General features: G+C 40.4%; 1 protein-coding gene across 7 annotated transcripts in view; it reads left to right on the forward strand.

Annotated features, from left to right (window-relative positions):
* The window catches only part of THSD7B (thrombospondin type 1 domain containing 7B), a 452,267-nt gene that overhangs the window by 312,140 nt on the left and 119,094 nt on the right, over positions 1-21,033 (forward strand). For all 7 annotated transcript variants that reach the window (XM_079993005.1, XM_079993004.1, XM_079993009.1 and 4 more), the window contains 2 exons: positions 3,732-3,864; positions 6,405-6,508. In XM_079993005.1, the coding sequence (XP_079849131.1) occupies positions 3,732-3,864; positions 6,405-6,508 (237 nt within the window). The remainder of the gene's footprint in view (positions 1-3,731; positions 3,865-6,404; positions 6,509-21,033) is intronic.

Consider the following 21,033-nt stretch of genomic DNA (forward strand, 5'->3'; position numbering starts at 1 on the left):
CACAGTAAGTATTTCTCAATAGATTTTTCCTGTCATGAATAGTGCTTTAATTAGTTGTTTGCTTTTTGTACTCTCAACAAACTGTAGATGAATAAGGAGAATAAATTAACTACTAAATTACTCTGTTTATTAAATAATCCTGTACAATAAAAAAACCTCCTCCAAATTAATTATTTAACCTCATTGGCAGAGTTATCATTCTAATATGATTCTAAATTAAAACTGAGTTGTGGGAATTTTGTTGCTCACTTGGTTTGCTATTGAGATGGCTATACTGGAAGTTCTTTCATTTGTGCTGCACAATGAAAAATGTAACATGATTGGAAGTTTAGAAATCAGTTCATGTTCTATGCATATGAATTAAATAGGAGAGATTATTTAACAAAGACAATATGTAACTAAATGCCTAAGCCACAGACAAAGCAGGAGGCAGTTTTACATATCAGATATTAAATTAAATATCTGCCAAAATAACAAGCAGCTAGGCAAGCAACTTTCAAACAAACAAACCGAACAGATATTGGCATTGGAGCAAATCCTTTGCCTCAGATAAAATATAAAAAGCTGAACTGGGGAATTGGTGTTCAGCTTTCCCACCTATTGCTTGTCCTTCAGCTAAATGTCATCAGACTGTTTTCTGCAAAGAGTTGTCATACACCACGAATGCGTGTAGATGATTTTGCTTAAGGAAATACAGTGGTACCTCAGGTTACATATGTTTCAGGTTACAGACTCCGCTAACCCAGAAATAGTGCTTCAGGTTAAGAACTTTGCTTCAGGATGAGAACAGAAATCAGGCTCCAGTGGCGTGGCAGCAGCAGGAGGCCTCATTAGCTAAAGTGGTGCTTCAGGTTAAGAACAGTTTCAGGTTAAGTACGGACCTCCAGAAGGAATTAAGTACTTAACCTGAGGTATCACTGTAAAGAGGTGGAAACTAATAATTTACAACAAGAATTTGGAGCAAAACGCAGAGGTCCTGCCAACAGCACAGCACACAGTGGCACCACCACCAGCAGGGCTTCTTCTTCTGGTCCTAAGGCCCAAGGTGGTTGATATTAGGTCCTTGGGTCCCAAGTCATTTGGAACTTCTCATGCTAGTTCAGCCACCTTATATTGGGTGCAGTAGCTCACTGGCAGCCTGCGCAGTGCTCTGAGGAGCAGTAACACATCGCCCAGCTTGGCTGCCTACTGACCAACTTGGCAGCAGCAGTCTGCACTAGCTGCCAGACCATCTTCAAGGACAGTTTCACATGACATGCATTGCTGTAGTCTGGACAAGACATCACTAGGGCATGGAAAGTACAAAAACAGAAGAACATTCAAAGCGATATAAATAAAAAATTGTTCAGCAGCACATTAGAGACCAACTAAGTTTGTGCTGGGTATAAGCTTTTGTGTGCATGCACACTTCTTCAGATACACTGAAACAGAAGTCACCAGACCCTTATATATAGTGGGAGGGTGTGGTGGGATTTTTCTCAGAAGCGTAGTAGGAGGTGGGTGATTGACTCAATGGGAATAATAATAATAATAATAATAATAATAATAATAATAATTAATACCCCACCCATCTGGCTGAGTTTCCCCAATCGAGTGTTAAAAACAATACAGCATTAAATATTTAAAACTTCCCTAAACAGGGCTGCCTTCAGATGTCTTTTAAAAATAAGATAGCTGCTTATTTCCTTGACATCTGATGGGAGGGTGTTCCACAGGGCGGGCGCCACTACTGAGACGGTCCTCTGCCTGGTTCCCTGTAGCTTTGCTTCTTGCAATGAGGGAACCACCAGAAGGCCCTCGGCGCTGGACCTCAGTGTCCGGGCTGAACGATGGGGGTGGAGACGCTCCTTCAGGTATGGTAAACAAAGTGATGTGCCTCAAGATGCTGTGGGTGGGGTGGGGTGGATATGGATTTTATTTCCAAAGCAGCCCAACATGTTTTGGCCAACTTGTATTTAAAGGTCTTCTTCAGAAGTTAAATTGGAAAGCAGCCTGCAGAGATTCCTGTTAGATATATCTCTCATAAACATTATAATCAAGCACCATATATGACATCAGGTATGGGGCAGCTGGGCATCGCTTGAGGAAAATGTCCTCATGAGCCAAGTTAAGGTCCCTGCTGGACCCAATAATGCATGCAAGCATAGATTCACAACACCTGCTGTCTTGTCTTAGTAAACTTGAAAGAGCTTCAACAAAAATAAATAAATGCTGCCTTATTTTGGGAATAAGATAGATAACATCATTCTAAATAAAGTGATGTTTGGAAAATTTGGGAAAGAAGTCAGACAATTATTCTTCAATTTTAACATATTTTCCCCATATCTGCGAGAATAATTGGAGTGGATCTCAGTGAGTGGTTGAAGTTTAGATCGCATATAACTGAGTTTTTAAAAAATATGAATTTGGAGTGTTCTTCGTATTGGATTGAATTGATGACATTGCTGAAATGGTTAAAGTTGTGTACAATTTTTTGCAATGTTTCGACATGTCAGGTTCTGTAAGCATCCATATAAATAATAAAAACTTATTTTAAGAAATGGCATGATCTAGATCAGCCTTCCCAAACCTGATGCCCTCCAGATATTTTCAGCTACAAATCCCATTACTCATGTATTTACCATATTGCCTGGGGCTGAAAGGAGTTGCAACCAAAAACATCTGGAGGACACCAAGCTGTGGAACAATCTACATAATTAGAGGATTAGAGTTGACCATGGAGGTCATAGTTATGGGAAGGGGGTGCCTGCCCTTAGGAGGAACTGCCTGCTATTTTCCATCCATATGGATCCATACATACATACATCCTGTATGGGAACATACAGGAATAATAATAATAATAATAATAATAATAATAATAATACCCCACCCATCTGACTGGGTTTCCCCATCCACTCTGGGCGGTTCACAGCATATATCAAAACATAATAAAACATGAAACATTAAAAACTTCCAGATACAGGGCTGCCTTCAAATGTCTTCTAAAAGTCTGATGGTTGTTTATTTCCTTGACATCTGAAGGGAGGGTTTTCCACAGGGAGGGTGTCACTACCGAGAAGGCCCTCTACATACAATTGAATCATACAATCCCTGGATATGCAGAATGAGTCCATTATATCCTAATTCATTAGGTCTAGAAAATATATCAAGTAGCATGGCATTGTTTAGCAATAGCATGTATAGAACACCATGCTTAGTGGCACAGATGTTAGATATGAATATACATTGACATCATGTGATGGTTCATCATCATTGCCTATAGAAGGATAACAAGGTTAACACTTTTGGGATTACAGTGGCCAAGGAGACCTGCTGCCCTATCCTAGGAAGTGCCTTCTGTTTCTTGCAATCCACAACAACCAACTACTATCCACATGTATAAAAAACACAGTTCTGGTTTTGTTTTGTTTTGAATCTTTCCTTGAACCCTCCACAGGAGCAAGGTCCCACACATGTAAGAAGATTGTTGGATTGGTGTAAGAATATGATGCCACATGTTTGTTAATCTCTAACCCTCTTCTACTCTCTCTAGATTGTACCTAGAATTTTCAACTTGGTAACAAATGGAAATAAAGTCATATGTTTTACTAGATTCAGTGTAACCAAAGGCAGGATTTGAAGTTTGACACTTTTCAAATCAAAGGCAAAATCACTAATGCATGAAATTACCTAACTGTGAAAGAAAGACAGAAAAACCAACATTTTGCTACCGTTTTAAAATATGTTCTCAGGTAATGCTCCTGCAATGAAACAGTCCCGCTACAGGATTATTATTCATGATGCTGTTAATGGAGGACAGGAATGTCCAGACACCTTGTTTGAAGAAAGGGAATGTGAAGACATCCCTCTTTGTGCTGTGTACAGGTATTTTATATATATATATATATGTATATAAGAATGTCTAAATATGAGAGTTGTAGTACTGTATTGACAAAATGGCCAGTAAATTTAATCCATGTTTGTTGATTTTCATTGGGACATTGAAAATAGGCTAATATCTTTTTGGAAATATAGGATGGTATCCAGCTAACTCTTTTTTGTCAGCACATGGGATTTCAACTTGCGCAAGAAACTCCCCCATGTGCTCCTTCCCTTCCCAAATCTGCTCCAGAGGGCTGCGGTGAAACCCATAATAGCTTTAGGGGGCGTACGGGGGCAACAGGAGGAGATGGGGGCAGGTTCCATTGCAAAGGCCGATATTCTTGTTCTGTATACTTTTTATCTTCAGATACAAGGCAGTAGTTCAGTTTAACCTGGTTTCTGCAAATCACCGCATTGATGTTGAGTTTGGAAAGCATGCACCAGGACTAGAATCCAACATCAATCCTCTGACTTTGTGCGGTAGTGTGGTGTCTGCTACCCTTAAACATGTGGTACCGTGTTCACTCCTGGAGAAGCCCAACCTGGATCCTATTGTTTATAACAATTAGCATCTGACTGCAAATACACATTTCTGGGGTAAAGTGGTGGAGAGAGTAGTACAGGAAAGAGTTGCAGGAGTTCCTTGAAGATATAAATCATCTGCATTCATACCTCATGTTGCGTTTTCTTCAGGTTGAGCATTTTCAGGTTGCGTCCTGTGGCAACCCGGAAGTACTGGAAAGGGTTACTTCCGGGTATCGCCGCTCGCATATGCGCAGACGCTCAAAATGACATCACACACATGCGCAGAAGTGGCAAATCGTGACCTGCGCACACGCAGACGCAGGTTGCGTTCTGTTCATGTTGTGAACAGGGCTCCGGAACGGATCCCCTTCGCAACCAGAGGTACCACTGTACCAGAGTTCAGGACTGAATCAGCCGTGGTTGTCCTGATGGCTGACCTAAATTGAGACAGGGATGAAAGGATTATGATTCTGCTTCTTGAGGTCTCACTGGTTTTTGATAACATTGATCATGGGTTGGGTATTGGGGTTACTGTTCTACAGTGGTTCTACTCTTACCTACAGGGTCAAGTCTAGAGAGTTACACTGGGAGACTGTGTTTGGCCCCTTGATCTTTGTGCTATGGTGTGCACCGGGTACATTCCTATTCTTATGTCCTGGGGGATTTCCTAACCCTCCATAGCAGGCTTTTGACGGGCACTGGTACTACAGTAGGAGTCTGATTTGGCAAAATTACCTCTTCCCCTCCCCTCTGCTTTCTGGCGGTGGGAGTGTCCCATGGATGAAACTCCATTCACAGAATTTCTGGATTAAAGCCATAGTCATTAATTTATCCAATGTGACCACTTGCTCCACCCCACAATAATAATTAAAGTAAAATTCAAACTATGTAATTAGTTTTTTTTAAAAAAAGAACACACTTTGAAATACCGACACATTGCTTAACCTACTGAGACATCATAGCTATCTTATCATTGAAAAATGTGTATTGCCTGTTTGAACACTCCAAATAAATGTTTATTTTAATAAGTGACTCACGTAACTCTTAAAAGTATGATTGTTTAAGTTAAGCCTGGTGTAAATTTAGGCATGTGCCAAGAGCTTAAAAACCCAAAGCCCAATTTTGCACTCATCTGTGTGCATTCATCTGTATACTTTTGCAAATAAGGATGCTTTTGTTGGATTAAAGCTCAAATGGATAAATGACCCTGAGCTGATTCATGGTTTATCATGATGAGAACATGTTGCAGTGAGCCTAAGGCTGATTCATGCTCCCCCTCTCCTCTTCCAGGGCAGCCACAATAAGAATATCTGAAGCTTCTGCTTCTGCTTTTGAGCATACTTATGTTTAGCTAAACTCTGGTTTGCTGAAGCAGACTTGCGTTCTGAAGTTGGCTTAAAAAAACAAACACAATTGCTAAGATTAACGGCATTTTGTCAGGTTTGGAAGAAAGAATGAGCTGTGGCTAATCAAAAGCTTCAGATCTGGTCACGGCAGCAGCAGATGAGGAGAGAGGAGGTGGATTTCATGAGCAGGAGGCTTGCTGCAGATGAAGCCATACTTTTTCATGTCCAAACCTGCCCATTTAACCAGTAGAAATATATGTTGTTCTTCACCTAAGTGAATGAGAGAGTGCCTTCACTCCTTCTATAGCAGGAGTGAGAAGTCTTCTCCAGCCTGAGGGACACGTTTTGTCATGAACCACCTTCCAGGGTCTGCATGCCAGTGGTGAGCATGGCTGGAGGTGCAGGGTGATGGATGGGTTACTGTATCGGGATAAATAAGGTGTCATTTATTGCAAATATAGGCTTCAATCAGAGGAGCCTTGGTACGTTCCAAATGTTTTGCATTGCGTCCCAAATCATCACAGCCAATGTTCAGAGAAGGAGAGACTTGGTGTTTAAAGGGTCAGGAGAATGAGACTGAATCAGAAGCTGTAATTAATGGATTGTTCTTTTCTGAAACAAATAAGTAAATCAGAGTATATAATCATAGCTCTTCTTTTGTTGCAATTCCAGCTGGAAGATCCACAAGTGGAGCTGGTGTATGTTGGTGCCAGATTCTGTAAGACAAGGTGTGCTAGGAGTCAATGAAGCATGTGGTCACGGTTTGCAGTCAAGAGGTAAGAATGCACATTTTGAAATGCTGGTTTCCAGAATATTTTTTTGTTAGCCGGCTGCACCTTATGCCATCTAACACTTGGGCTTACATTGGAGTGGGAAGCTACCTTTTTTTGGCATTCAGCCATTCCTCCAAAGGCCAGAAGTAGGCATAGCTTATTGTATATGTGTGTGTATGGATACAAGCTATAGAAACAGCAGACATATGCACATGCAGACAACACACACACATGCACACATCCTCACACACCACCCATACACATTCATGCACTTTTAGCACACACACAGTCTTTCTCACATACAACATTGCCCGCACACACACACACACACACACACACACTCATAGGTATACACAATCAGCATCACAGCCCTGGGATGGGGAGAGCTGGAAAGTTACGTGCATAGTAAAATGCAATTTTTCCCCTGCCACTTGTACCAGTGCTGGGATACGGGTGGAATGCTGCCTTTTACTCAGATAATAATGGGGTTATTTCCAACCGCACCACTGTGGTGCTAAGCGCTAAAGTTGGAGAGAAAAGATCCAGTCTTAGTTCTAATCAGCACAGCACTAAGATGGGAGATAAAGCCCGCTGCTTATACTTTAAGAATACCTATACTTCTCATTTATTGCCTCCCACTCTGCTTTGTACTTTCCTTGGGTTTTTATGAAGCCATTCTGGTGACTGTTTTGGTTTTTCTTTAGTATTGTTAGTGTTACTGTATTATGATTTACTAGTGTTGTTTCCTGTTTCAAGTCTTAATAATAAAATGTATTTTTTTTAAAAAAGGGGGTTTTGTAATCTTAGTGGTGTGGTGATTAGTGCAAAGATCAGAGATTTAAGATCCTTCTACCTTCTCTTTATTTAAGATTTATTTTATGAGGCCTTTGTTGGCCACTGATAAATCAGTTGGTTTCTTTTTAACTTGTCTGTTAATCACCTAATGACTGCTGTTTTGTTTTGAGTGGTGATTTTATTGAACTTCTGGTTTGTAAAGTAATTTAGTAATTTATGCAGAATTTTTAATGCACAATCCAGTCACAAATAATTGACACGGGCAGGAAGAGGAATATAGATTCTGATGTGTTTATACACGATGCAAGAGAAGTGCATGCAACAAAAGTGTCGGTCAAGGCGCTTCCTAAAATACCGTATTTTTCGCCCTATAAGACGCACTTTTTCCCCTCCAAAAATGAAGGGGAAATGTGTGTGCGTCTTATGGGGCGAATGCAGGCTCCTTGGCTTCAGCGATAGCAACGCGAAGCCTCCGAAGCCTGCGCTCCGGAGGCTTTGCGTTGCTTCCACTGAAGTCAGAAGAGTCTGCTCTTTGAGGCTGGCGGTGGGGGAAAGCAGTGCCTCCTCCATCACCAGCCCCAGAGGATGGGAGGCTGGAGCTGCGCAGCCTTTAAAGAGCGCGCCGCTCTTGGGGGCTTTTCCCCGAGGAGGGAGAAGGGACTGTCTGGCCGAGTCCGTCCCTTCTCCCTCCTGGTCGAAAAGCCCGTAGGAGTCGCACACAGCTCCTGTGGGCTTTTGCGGGAGGTGGGGGAATTCCGCCACCTCCCGCAAAAGCAGAGAGAAGGTCTTGGAGCAGCGCACAGGCTGCGTGCAGTCTGTCCGCTGCTCCCAGAGCTGCGGGGGGGGGGGGGTCATATTTTTTTCCTTGATTTCCCCCCCTGAAAACTAGGTGTGTCCTATGGGCTGGTGCGTCCAATAGGGCGAAAAATACGGTATCCCATTGCTGACTCAAGAATGGATACAATGGAAATGGAAATGGTTGTCAATAATTAACTCCATGCTTTCTGAGGAATGACAAAAACTGTAGGAGAACTTGTCTTCCCAAAAGCATGTTATTGCATATTTTAGTATGACTTGTTGGCTCTATGAGTATTAGTTCCTGGAGCATGATAATTAAATTATAAAAGTGCAACTTTGAGAGCACTAATGTGGGAACCTGAAACAGACTGGTGCTATTGAGAGGTTAAGCACACCCCTTGATAACAGTTTTAGTACAGTAGCTGAGGTATCTGGTTGTTAGTCATTCCTGCTGGAAAAACAAACAAAACATTTTAATGGAAGGTTATCCCAGTAGAAGATGATCACATGTACAGTACCATATGTTAGAATGTTTAGAATTTCAGTTTTTAGTGATGAGCTGTAACATGTGCATAATTTGGGAGCAATAAAAAAAAGTCTGTGCAGGGAATTGAAGTAAGTAAATGTTTTAGAAAAATAGAGAATAAAGTTACCTGGTAGGTTTGGCTGCACGGATTTTCATTTCAGAGGTATGAAGGCAGTTGCTTCTATTGGAATACCATTCCAGATTTATTTCTCTTTCTATTTGCTTTATGATTTGTTGTTCTTGGTTTCTTTTCCCAGTAGATATGTGAGCTGTCTGGATTCATTGTCAAAACTTTAAATCCTTTTGTAAGACTTAGGTTGGTTTTTGTTGTTGGGTTTTTTTAAAGATAAAAAGATTCCAAAACAAAAACTCTTACACTTTCCAAGTTGATGTTCAACATCTCCCTCTGCAAATCTGAGTTTATGTTTGTGAAATAATAGTCATGGATATTTATTAGGACAAGTTCTATAGAAACTTTTTTTTTTTAACCAAACAAACAGTTCCCAATTATCTCCTCCATTTTAAGTCAGTTGAAAACATGCAAAGAGTCGGATGATATGGACTACAAAGAACTTCCAAATTGCTTTTGGGTTCTGCAGTGCATTAGGGAGACAAATTGAATTAAAACAATTCTCATAGGTGGGCAGCAGAGGGATAAGAATAAGAAATGTGAGAGACAAGGTACTAGGATGTGGGATTAGATATCATTGTCCATTTAACATGGGTAGCTCAACAGTACAGTTTCCTCATCTTGGCCAGTGGTGAGGTAACATTTTACATTGTTCCTGGAACCAAGAGACCTAAGAACTCTGCTTGTAGAATATCTATTTGTTTGTTTTGGGTTTTTTAATTATGTATTTCGTGTTTTTTATCTTGTATTTTCATGTTGTGAACTGCGCTGGGATTGTCGGGTGAAGGGTGGTGCTCAAATCTAATAAATGTGACTCTCACCAGTTAAGCAAAATACATTAAATGTTGTGGTGCTCTGTGGGTGGGGCAAGCTGTGAGGTGAGGGTGGAGGTCTGAGCTGTGAGGAGCTGTGAGGAGATAGCTGCAAGGGGGTCAGTGAGGTATAAAGAGAGGAGGAGATGGTTAGGTGCAAAGAGATGAGGGTTTGGCCAGATGTGGGGGAAATGATGGCAGAGGGGCTGCTGGGTAAGCAAGGTGGGGGAAGAGACGTGAGAAGCATGGTGTATATACTGTAAATATAAATATAGATATATATTTTTCAGTCTTCCCAGTGCATGGCCAACAAATAACTCTAAAACAACAAGATAATAAACTAGGTACTAAATGTAAGCAGATATTATCACTATCTACCAATATTATAATTCTTTTGAGGTTAAAACATCCTTGACATATCCTTGCTTGGTAGTTACATGAACTTATTTACTAATTATGAGTCATTTCCTGAAAATAATATTTCAAAATTGAGCATGTACATCTAAGGTTACATTTATGATTGGCGATAAGTGGTAGAGCAGTCATTTAAGGTTTTGCTATAGCAACCTTGTGGCAGAAAATGATTCACTGTCCTGTTATTTAAGGGTTCTAAAGAATGACTTGCATGTAAAGGGGCACCCTAACGTAAAATACTTTTGTGTGTGTAAGAAATTCCGGGGGCGGGGGGGGGGCGGGTTGTATAGATAATTTTCTGATTCAGAATATATGGTAGTTGTGGTGCTTCTGAAACTAGCGCTCCAAAAGAAAGAGCTCCTGTCCCTTGTTGGACACACTAGACTCATGTACTGATGTGCAAACTCCATGCAGTAGCATTGGGGGCCGAGTTGCCCTTTCCCACTCCCCTCAATGTACCAGCCTGCCTGGAATTATTTTCTTAGGTTACATGTTTATGTAGCTGCCTACACTTACAAAGCCTGGTGCTCTATTTTGTGGCATTTGCACTTTGATTTTGTAGTGGTATGAATGGAATCTAGCCATTATATTTTTTTTTTTGCATTTTGGCTGTTCCTTTGCAAACACTGGGTTGCCATTCTGCTTGTGCAATGGAACTGCCCCCCTCCTCTCCTATTCCCTGCAGCCTCCACCCCCATGCACTCTCAAAATATGCTTCATAGAGTTGGTAGACCCTCTAGAGTAGATTCTGTGGATGCACACAGAGAGGAGAGGAAGTCCCACTGCACAAGTGGGACTATGCACTTGCAACATTGGATGCAACCCATTGTCTCTAATACATGCACTTAGGGAGAGAAGAAAATGGCCTGGTGCAGCCTCAAACCTCCTGACTATACACAGAGTTTGACCATGTGTATATAGCTTAAATCCTCTCCTTATTGAATGTTAGAGAACTGGAGCTCCTTATGTGTCAGTTGCAATTTTAGTAGCAGCACTCTGGTTGCCACTGCATAGGCTCCCCCCCCTAACTGTAGTCACCCCAACATCATTTGCAGCCACAAATTTTGACAGTAGAGCTCTGGAAATGATCCACTGGGAACAAATGAGTTCTCAGAGCAATTCAGGACAGACTCTCCAGATCTCAGAGTCTCTGAAAGAACCCTTTTCTAGCTTCTTCTGCATCTGAGAACCTCCTGGGGGGATAAATAATTGGCCATGCGAGTATACAATAAATTAATCAGTTAACTTTAAATGACTGCATACAAAACTATCATTGATGACCTGATTATTATTATTTTTGCAGAAGTCCTGGGTACACATTAACCTTGGGGAAATCTGTAAAGGATTGCCATTGGCATACTATCCATTAGACAAGTGCTTGAATTACAGCACAATTTTATTTCACCTTGCTAATTCACTGCTTGCTATAGTCTTATGTCACATCCACTTTTTCATCTAGGGTTTTTATCATAATAAATTCATTCATGTTCTTAAGATAGAACAGCAATTTAAATAATTGGATGGTTATATGGTCAGAAGGGTGGGGAAAGGGATATATCTAGTATCTTTTTTTGCTTTCAGTTCCTATTACATGTACACCAGTTAAGTATTGTTTTTATGTTATTAATCTGCACTCAAATGTAAAAATACAGTGGTACCTCGGGTTACAGATGCTTCAGGTTACAAACTCCGCTAACCCAGAAATAGTACCTTGGGTTAAGAACTTTGCTTCAGGATGAGAACAGAAATCGTGTAGTGGCAGTGGGAGGCCCCATTAGCTATAGTGGTACCTCAGGTTAAGAACAGTTTCAGGTTAAGAACGGACCTCCAGAACGAATTAAGTTCTTAACCCGAGATACCACTGTATTGCCTTTTTTGTAACCATCAAAATAACAGCTTGTGCATGTTGAGTCAAATTAAATGCTTCTTCAAAGGTGTCCTTTATATCCTGCAGACCAAAGAGTCCCTCTGTTTTAAAAACATTCCTAAGAAGATGGATCCCTGTTTCATGTCATGCCCCTAATTCAAGGACAAAGCAGAGCTTTTCCAAAGCATCTTGTTTATTTTCTTGTCAATGCTATCAGCCCCATTCTAAACATGTATAGTTGGGAGTAAGTCTCACTAGGACTTTCATGTGGAATATTAAAGGTGACTCCAACATTGCAAGCTGCCTCTCATCTAGAAGCAAAAGCGTTTGAACTCCTCCTCACAACCGCACTAGATAGAACAGGGGGTGGCGAGTGCAGAGGCCTGAGGCTCACTGTGGTTCATTCTTGCAATGCTAAACTTCACTTTAACATTAAGTGCAATCTAGCCCAAAATTGTTCTATCAACACTCTGAAAACCAAGAAAAGTCTTTATAGCAATCTGACCTGACAGTGATATGTGCAGTGTTACATTTTAACCAAAGGCAATTTAGTAATGTGCCGAGTTTCAGCAAAAGGAAGATGATAAACATTGTGTCAGGCAAAATTATACATGTGACTTCAGTGCAAAAATAGGCAATGTTCCCCCTCTGATGGCTTTTTATATATAGTACTTGCACATGAAAAGTAAGGCACAGGGAGGCCGGAGTTTAGAGCACCAGACTTCTGTCCAAACTGGGTATTTTTTCCTAGCATAATACAGAAGACTTGAATTACAAGATAAATGCCTTATGCAAGAAACATTAACAAAATCAAAAATAACGAGAGCAAAAGACTTGAAGGGACATCAAAGCTTTTCACACTATGGCTTTCTCCGTTAATGGGAAGGGATGAGAGACCCACCACCAGATCAATGAGAAATGCGCCTGTTAAAGTCAGGTCTAAATGTACACAGTTCAGAAGCGATATTAGCATTTCTCACTCATCATCAGACGGCTGGTTGTGTGGAAGCTTTATTTAATAGTTTAGGGAAAATAAAGGCCACTTTTGTTTAAGGTGCTCCTACTTTAATGTGGAAAATGGTGAAGGGGTGATGAGAGAGTGCAGGGATCCTTTTAAATATCATTCCTTCATTAAGTTTGGTCCTCCTTAGATATCTTTTATCTACTGTGCAGTGCCTTTGATTCAACCGACCATCTTAGGCAGTATATTCCTCCCTTCTTTTTCTTTCTGTTGTTTTTTTTTTTAAGTGACAACAGAGCACTAAGCAAGAGTATATAGTAGATGAAAGATGTCTTTAGAGATCCAAACTGTTCAGGGACTTGATCAAGAGGATGAAAGATATAATGAGAGAGGGAATGAACAGCAGTCTCTCTTGAACACTGAAGTGAGTTTCTTCTAGTTGTTATTCACTTTACACTATTTCATAGGGAAACTGCTATTCCTCTGTTTAAGGGTTGTGTTGTTCCAGTTGAGACATTTCACAAGGATTGTTTTGTCAGAACAGAATTTGGCTCCTCCTTATTTGAATTTGGTATGGTATTTGGTATTCGGCTGGGGCCTGTGGGTAGCATTCTGAGGAGAACGAGACATGAAGATTCACAAGCCAATAGTAAGAACCAAAGTCCAAACCAAGAGGCAGGATCAAGATGTAACCCATAAATCTGGATATTGGTATATGCACCCTTTTTATGAATGACATGTGTCAACAACAGAAGTATGGCTTCCAAATTTAAGTATAAAGACATGGCAGGCCATGGGGGACATTGTATTTTGTAGACTGGAAATATTGAGGGTAAGGGAGAGAAATCCCAGAGGGTAAGGGAACACAAGTTGCAAACATATAGGAATAGGCCACACCAGAAAAAGCATGGCTTGACTGGTAGCTAATTGGATTCTTTTTTTCTGTGAAGGAGGAAGAGGGAGAGAGGCAAAGGCAAGGGTGGTGGGAAAACTACTTTTGCCATATAAGGAGAAAGGACGGCACTGGGGATTTTGAAGGCTGTCATGGATGCTTAGATGCAGCAAGGCAAGCTTGGGATGTAAATAAAGGTAAAGGTAAAGGTACCCCTGCCCGTACGGGCCAGTCTTGACAAACTCTGGGGTTGTGCGCCCATCTCACTCAAGAGGCCAGGGGCCAGCGCTGTCCGGAGACACTTCCGGGTCACGTGGCCAGCGTGACATCGCTGCTCTGGCGAGCCAGAGCCGCACAGGGAAACGCCGTTTACCTTCCCGCTGGTAAGCGGTCCCTATTTATCTACTTGCACCCGGAGGTGCTTTCAAACTGCTAGGTTGGCAGGCGCTGGGACCGAGCAGCGGGAGCGCACCCCGCCGCAGGGATTCGAACCGCCGACCTTTCGATCGGCAAGTCCTAGGCGCTGAGGCTTTAACCCACAGCGCCACCTGCGTCCCTTTGGGATGTAAATAGGGCTGCATAAATCTGCCCTTCAGAGGGCAGGTAATTAGGGAGAGAAAGCAAGCGATTGAAGTAGAAAAGTTGTAATGCGAATATTCCCTTCTTCAGAGAAAAGGGGGAGTGAAGAACTTCCCTTTCAGTTGCTCATGGTGACATGTAAGTTCAAGGCTAGGCCTGAATACCAGAGGCCTTAAGGCCAATGACTGCCCTTCCTTGACAGACTGCAGGTTATTTCCTTTCCCATCCAACAGAGACAGATGGGGAAATAAATGTAGACAAGACTTTTTGGCCCTGTGCTAGTTCCTTTTGGCCCTGTGCTAGTTCAGTTCCCAAAGCAAGTTTTGTGGGATCATTGACCCTCCCCCCAACTGAAAAACTGAAATGGCTTCAAAGGTGAAGCTTGATGGTGTATCCTTCCTTGGGTTCAATCTAGAGTACATATAACTTCTCCTGTAAGTAGGAGATCCTAGAGTTCAATGCCTTTCTCACATAATTTTAAGACAGTGTGATGTTGATTTGAATTATTCTATCAGTCTATGAACCTCCTATGGTTTCTGCCCTCTTCCCCAAATGATTTCTTCCACAGCACATTTCAATGTATTCTTAAATGCAGTACTTCTTTTCCTAGCCTTTTTTTATGTGGAAGACTTAACATATTCTTGCCATGTTTCTCTGATCTCCCAGCTTTTCATATGCAGAAGTGATTGGCATGAAGGTTCTCTCCAAGACATGCACACACATAAGCATGCAATTTGCATTCTGAGGTGGCAAAGGCCATTTCTTCTTCTTTGCCCTTACACTTCACTCTGCTATCTGCCCATCCCCTGTGCATGGACCTTTCTTCCATACAGAAAAGGGATAAGCTGTGTTCAGGTATTTTCCTGAACGTTCAAAGGGTTAAACTGGGGTATGGAGTGCACATGCAACACTTCTCCAGTGTCCCTGGTTTGCTCTTCAGAACTTTCTGCAAGTACTGTGAAGTTCCAAATAAGCTTTTGAAGTGTGTTCAATTAAAAGTGCTTGCAAGCCCCTGGCTTATCAGGGTTTTTGATTGCAGGGACAATTTAAGTGAATGCGCTTAACAACTGACTTCAGACCTAATCATGCAAAGATCTGCATGATCTGTGGATCATGCATACCTGGGGATGTTGGGATGTGGGGCTTTCATGCAAGCCTCTTTCCCATCTCGAGTTTAACCCTTCACCAGCTCAGGTTAATGCCTGAACAAAGCTATAATCCCCACCACCACCAAGAAAAATCCATGATTATATTATAAATGTATACTGTGAGTGAGTATTCAGTTTCATGAAAAAAAAATAATTTGATTTATTCTAAGCACATTTGGTGCATCGTAATTAACTTCATGTGGTAGGTGATTAGAAAAATGACATTGGCTTTGTGGAACGGTGGGTTTTATATTTATTTTCAGAATGATTAATTACCGTATCCACATAAAAACAGCTTTAAAAATGCTTTTGTTGTCTATTTCATCTCTCGCTTGCAACGGCTGATAGCTTATTCAAATAGTACATAGCTTCATCCGGTACAAAAAGAAGAGCAAAGAGATTTAGATTATCTGCACTGATGAGCAAAGCCTAACGGCGGGCATGTCCTGCCGTTGTCAAACCTAGCTTAAAATGTTATCTTTCACCTTAGAGTAGTGTATACTATATATATATATATATATATATATATATATATATATATATATATGGTAAACTTTAAAGGTGAGTGGAAACGAAGAAAGAAAATCCTACTGGATGTGTTTTCAACATTTTGAAAGGTAAATAGAATTAATCTGAAGCACATTACCTTCTGAAAGTGGACCCTCTAGACCTGTACACTTTAAATCTTAACATGCAAGTGATATCTGCCAGTTGTCTTTCCAGCTGTGAAATAAATCTAAGTTTATTTAAGTTTATTTCCCTGGGAGTGTTGCAAAATGCTAGTATGTGTTGAGATTTCTGATTAGGATGGTTATTTTAATATCAGGCAGAGTTGAGAAGAGAGTGATCCCTGAGGGAATCAAATAACTTTCTATATCCACTTGCTTAGCTGTTGGCTTTGCCCAGCGTGAAAATAAAACACATAGGATGCATGTTATTTAAAATAGATATATATCTTCTCTCCATCCCATTATTCTGGTTTCCTTCTATTAGCAAATGATTTGCGATACCGTTTCAGCTGTGACAGGTAATAATCCTATTTGGCTGCAGAATTAAATATGAAAAGTACTTTATATAGCTAGATGGGTCCCAACAGTGGCAAATGGAAAGGTGAGTGTTAAGTGCCCCATTTGTTTGGTTTGTGTCACAAACACCACTGGGGAAAGATGCTTAATATTTTCCTTGCCACTGAATGCCCTTTTAAACTGCCAGGAAAATATATTTTGAAAATTACAGCCTTAACAGGGGGGTTCTGGTTTTTAGTGAGGAAAACAACTCCGCAAATGTAACCATTTGAGACATTTTAAGTAACTTAGGAATGAATCGGAAACTTTGATGCAATTATGTTCTCTCATATTTTCAGTGGTAGAAACAAGGAGTTCCAACTATATATATATATATAAATCAGAAAGGATTTCTACCCATTTGGCATTTAATTTACATTCTAGCTTCACTCTACCCCCCCCCCCCCGATTTTCTCCCTCTTATAGAAAGCAGAAGGTGTCTCTGTGATACAAGCCTATACTTTATGAGATAAACAAATGAGTAATTCAGTGTTTGTCATCGGGTATGTTCCATATACGGACCAAGTCATAATTTTTGAATTGTCTGTTAACAAACACTAAATCAGAACCTCTTGTTTTGAAACAATAGTTGTATTTCATAAGGTATATTTGACACTTCATTATCTTATCTGTGAGAACTCCCTTCTTCTCTGAAACAATATCCCTTCAGTTGAACTTTCAGTAAAAGTCAAGGTCGTACCAGCTTGAGAATAAAGTTTTATATGGGAATTACCTGCCTTGCTATGGAGAATACAAGTAAATCAAATGTGCTGATAGGATATCTAAGTCTACAGCTCCTTGGCTTGTGTTTTATTTGAATCCAGTTGAGAAGAATTTGTACTGCACCTTTTTATAACTCTATCCTCCTTGGCAAGTCTTTCTACAGAAAGTTTTCTACTACTGTAGAGCTAAACCCATTGATATAGTGGGGGGAGGTGGTTGATATATGTGACTGAAATGAGGAAACACTTTCCCACATTTTGTGCATTGCTATTTCTAGTGGGCTATCATAGACATTCTCAAATAAATCTAACTTGCCTTTTTGGTTGATTACTGCCTTTGCAGTTTGAATTTATCAGTTGGTTCCCCCATCCGGCCTTTCATTTTGCTGTAGAACAAATTTTCATGGAAATTGAAAAGGCAAGAATTGATGGTGTTTTGTTTCATCTGAATAAAAAAGACTTGCAAAGACATGTTGCTGTTTATAGATATCATACCTAACACTTGCAAGATGTTTTCCATGAATAAATCCATTGCAACTAATGAAATATTTGATATGACTAGATAAGTTTCAGTACATTAAGGACAAAAATCTTTAATTCATAAGTTTTATAATTGCTTTCTAAAATGTTGCCAGTAGGCAAAGCCTGTGTGTTCTGCTAATCTTTGCTTTAAGGTATAATTTGCCAATAGTCTAATGTTGTTGGCATTTATCATGTTAAAAAGGTTTTCTGTTTCTACTTACAGAATGTCTCTGGATTGATTGATGGGAGCAATCTAGTTTTTATAGCGTGCTGAAACTATTTAAAACATTTTTTTTTATTGATGATCCCTTTCTAGAGTGGCATAAAATGCTTTAAGCACTATGGCCACAGTCCAACAGCAGTTTGAACATGCCTATTGAACTTCTGTGACTTCATTGTCCATTGGATTGTGGCCTAAGGCTACAAGTCACATCTGAAACTTAATGGCAATATTCCCAATTATTAGAAGTGATGAGTTAAGGTTATATTTATAGCTCAAGTGGCTACCTAGTAGGAACTGTAGTTCACTATGGATCAACCATTCCAATATACAACAAGGTAATATAATTAACTCTTGCAGTTTCATCAGCTATATTGCTTGCTTGCAGAAGAGTTTTCGCCCCTTCAGTGCATTGGCTACCTGCTTCCACCACCGCAGACCCACAACCTCTTATCTCCTGTACTTATGTTCAGATGTGCTGTACATTTACAAATACATTTTTGAAGCAGCTAGTGTTTTTCTTCGCTTCAGGCATCATAAAGGGATAATGGCTACTTACACTGTGTAACAAAAATGGCAAACCGTCTGAAGATAAGTAATCCTAAACAATAATGAGATGAAACATCACCTTTCTCTCAACTTGTTCAGTAATTGTTCCTTGTGGCCAGATTTTTATTTGTTAATCCCTTCCACAGCTTCATGACCTTGTATATTCCAAGCCCCACAGTGCCCTCAAGTGTTTGTGTAAACTTTTCTCATGGCATTTTCTGTGGGTTTTTATGATCCAGAGACACGTTTTCAACCTTAATTATCTACCCAATCTTAACTTGCCCTCAATAATCATCTAGCAAGCATGGTTCATAAATTTGCCGAGAGTTCCTTAGAAAATATTTTACCTGCAGAATGCATTATCTTTTATTGAGCCCCATAAAGAGGCAATTCTTCTGTAGTGTAGTGTTTTGATGACACAGTAGTTTTCTTGCCTGTTTTCTCCCCCTCCCTGTCCATTGGCCTACTACATACACTTAGCTGCTGTTAGGCTTGTCTGAAAAATCCAGAACAAAGAGAAGAGCCCTTGACCTTCATTAATTGATCACCTTGCATTTAAAATGTTAGGTTTCTAAGAAAGTGCTCAGTGAAATTTCTCTTTGGTTATCTTTCTGATCTTCTCTACCAGATCCTTGCCCACTTTACTCTAGCTTTGCTTTTTCTCTGTGTGATTAGTGAGCTGCACCTTGCCTCTGATCATACAGACTTCACATAAATGTAAAAACCACAGATCATTCATGTTTCCCTGAGAAGCATAGACATTTGTCAGAGAGAAGTTCTGTAATGGCAAACAACTTTGTAGCTCTACCCACCTTTTTGAGGATTCATTTTTACCTCTCTGAAACCTAATTAAGATTTTTAATTTCTGGAGTAGTTTGTCACTAGAGTCAAGCAGTACACTACCCATTCTCAACCTGATTATGCCACTAGCACTGCCACCAATAATGAATAAGCAAAACAAGTAGACAAAAGTAGGTGGAATAAGAGAGGGAGGAGAGGTAGAGGAATAGGAATGCTCTGTTAATCTTCCTTACCCTCTGGAAATCCCCCCCCCTTACTTTTCTGAATCACACTCTTTCTCTTTGCTTTTACCATTGGAAACAAATAGCCAGTAATGTGGAACTAAAATGGTGATACACAAGACTCTAGGCTTCTACTTTTCTCCCTTGTCACATTATAAGTGCCACCTTCTTTCCAATTAAGATTCAGCTCTCTGTCTGTAAATGGCAGGCAGTCATCTCAGCCTTTGAATATGCAGTGAAAGAGCACATCATTCCAGTAATTCCAGTCCATGTTGCTGAACCAGAGTTGCCTCATGGCTACTTTTCATGGTTTTGCCCTGATTCTGGCTGCTGTTCTATGCCATTAGCTGACTATGTATTTAGCCTTAGAGGGTTCAGCTATGCATTACATGCCCATGTTTGTAGAAGGGAAAAGGTTGTTTCCTTGCTGCAAAGTAACACTGTGAAGAGGAGTAGGAAAACAGTGGAGTTGGGTTGCTTAAGGCTTCCCCACCCTACCACTTGATTTGCATAATTAACAAACCATGCATAATGTGCAAATTAGGTCACCTGGATTTCGGGGACTGGAATATAGCAGCTATATCCTGACTGCAGATGTGGTAATGATGGGCTTAATGTGTCTTCAGCAACTACAAAGCTACCCTCACCCCCTTCTTGAAGTGTCACTCAAAGGGGAATGAGGAATTGTCATTCACCAGATGTTGCTAGACTACAGCTCCCATTATCCCTGACCATTGGCCATCCAGGCTGGAGCTGATGGGAGTTGCAATCCAAAAACATCTTGAGGGGGGTGATGGGTTCTCCACTTCTGCAGTAAGCACTTAAGGGGATACTGTGGTGCTGTTTTCTGAATTTTGTCCGTGGCTCATTGAATCACAGACATTGCTTCAAAATTTTCTTCTCCTTTTTAGTATACCAGAAGAAAAGTACCAGATGATACAGCAAAAGGGAAGTGCATGTTAGTTCAAATAAATAGGATGCTGAGGTTGGGATGGGGAGGATGAGAACAACTTGGGGGTGACTGTGAAACTCTGAAAGGGTGGGTTTTAGGATCCTTAGCCCCCCACCAATTACAGAAGACACGGTAAAGAATGTGTTCCAGAAGAAGGCAACTACCATTCATAAAGAGTCCTAAATCACACCTGCAAATTAACAACACTGATTAGCTTTTTACTTTGATTCTGACTCCCATGTAAATATGAAAGCAAAAAAAAAAAAAAAAAAATGAATACCTTAAAACATATTTATATCGTTATCAGGGAAATAGTGATAATTTATAAAACTTGCCAAATGTTGCATATTTGTATTTTATTTTAGTCTGTTTTTGTGCATGCTTCTGGGGAAACAGCTGCTATTTACTGTATCTCTGACACTAAACATTTCAAACTTCAGTGCTCTCTTAAGCGAGGAATATGCTTGAGGAATTCTAATGGCTGCTCAAAGCTTTGAATTGTTTTCTTATAACATTTTATTTCCTAAGTAACCCATTTAAGAATGAAACAGATAA

This window comes from Podarcis cretensis (genome assembly GCF_951804945.1).
Source record: "Podarcis cretensis genome assembly, chromosome: 1".
Taxonomy (NCBI): Eukaryota; Metazoa; Chordata; class Lepidosauria; order Squamata; family Lacertidae; genus Podarcis; species Podarcis cretensis.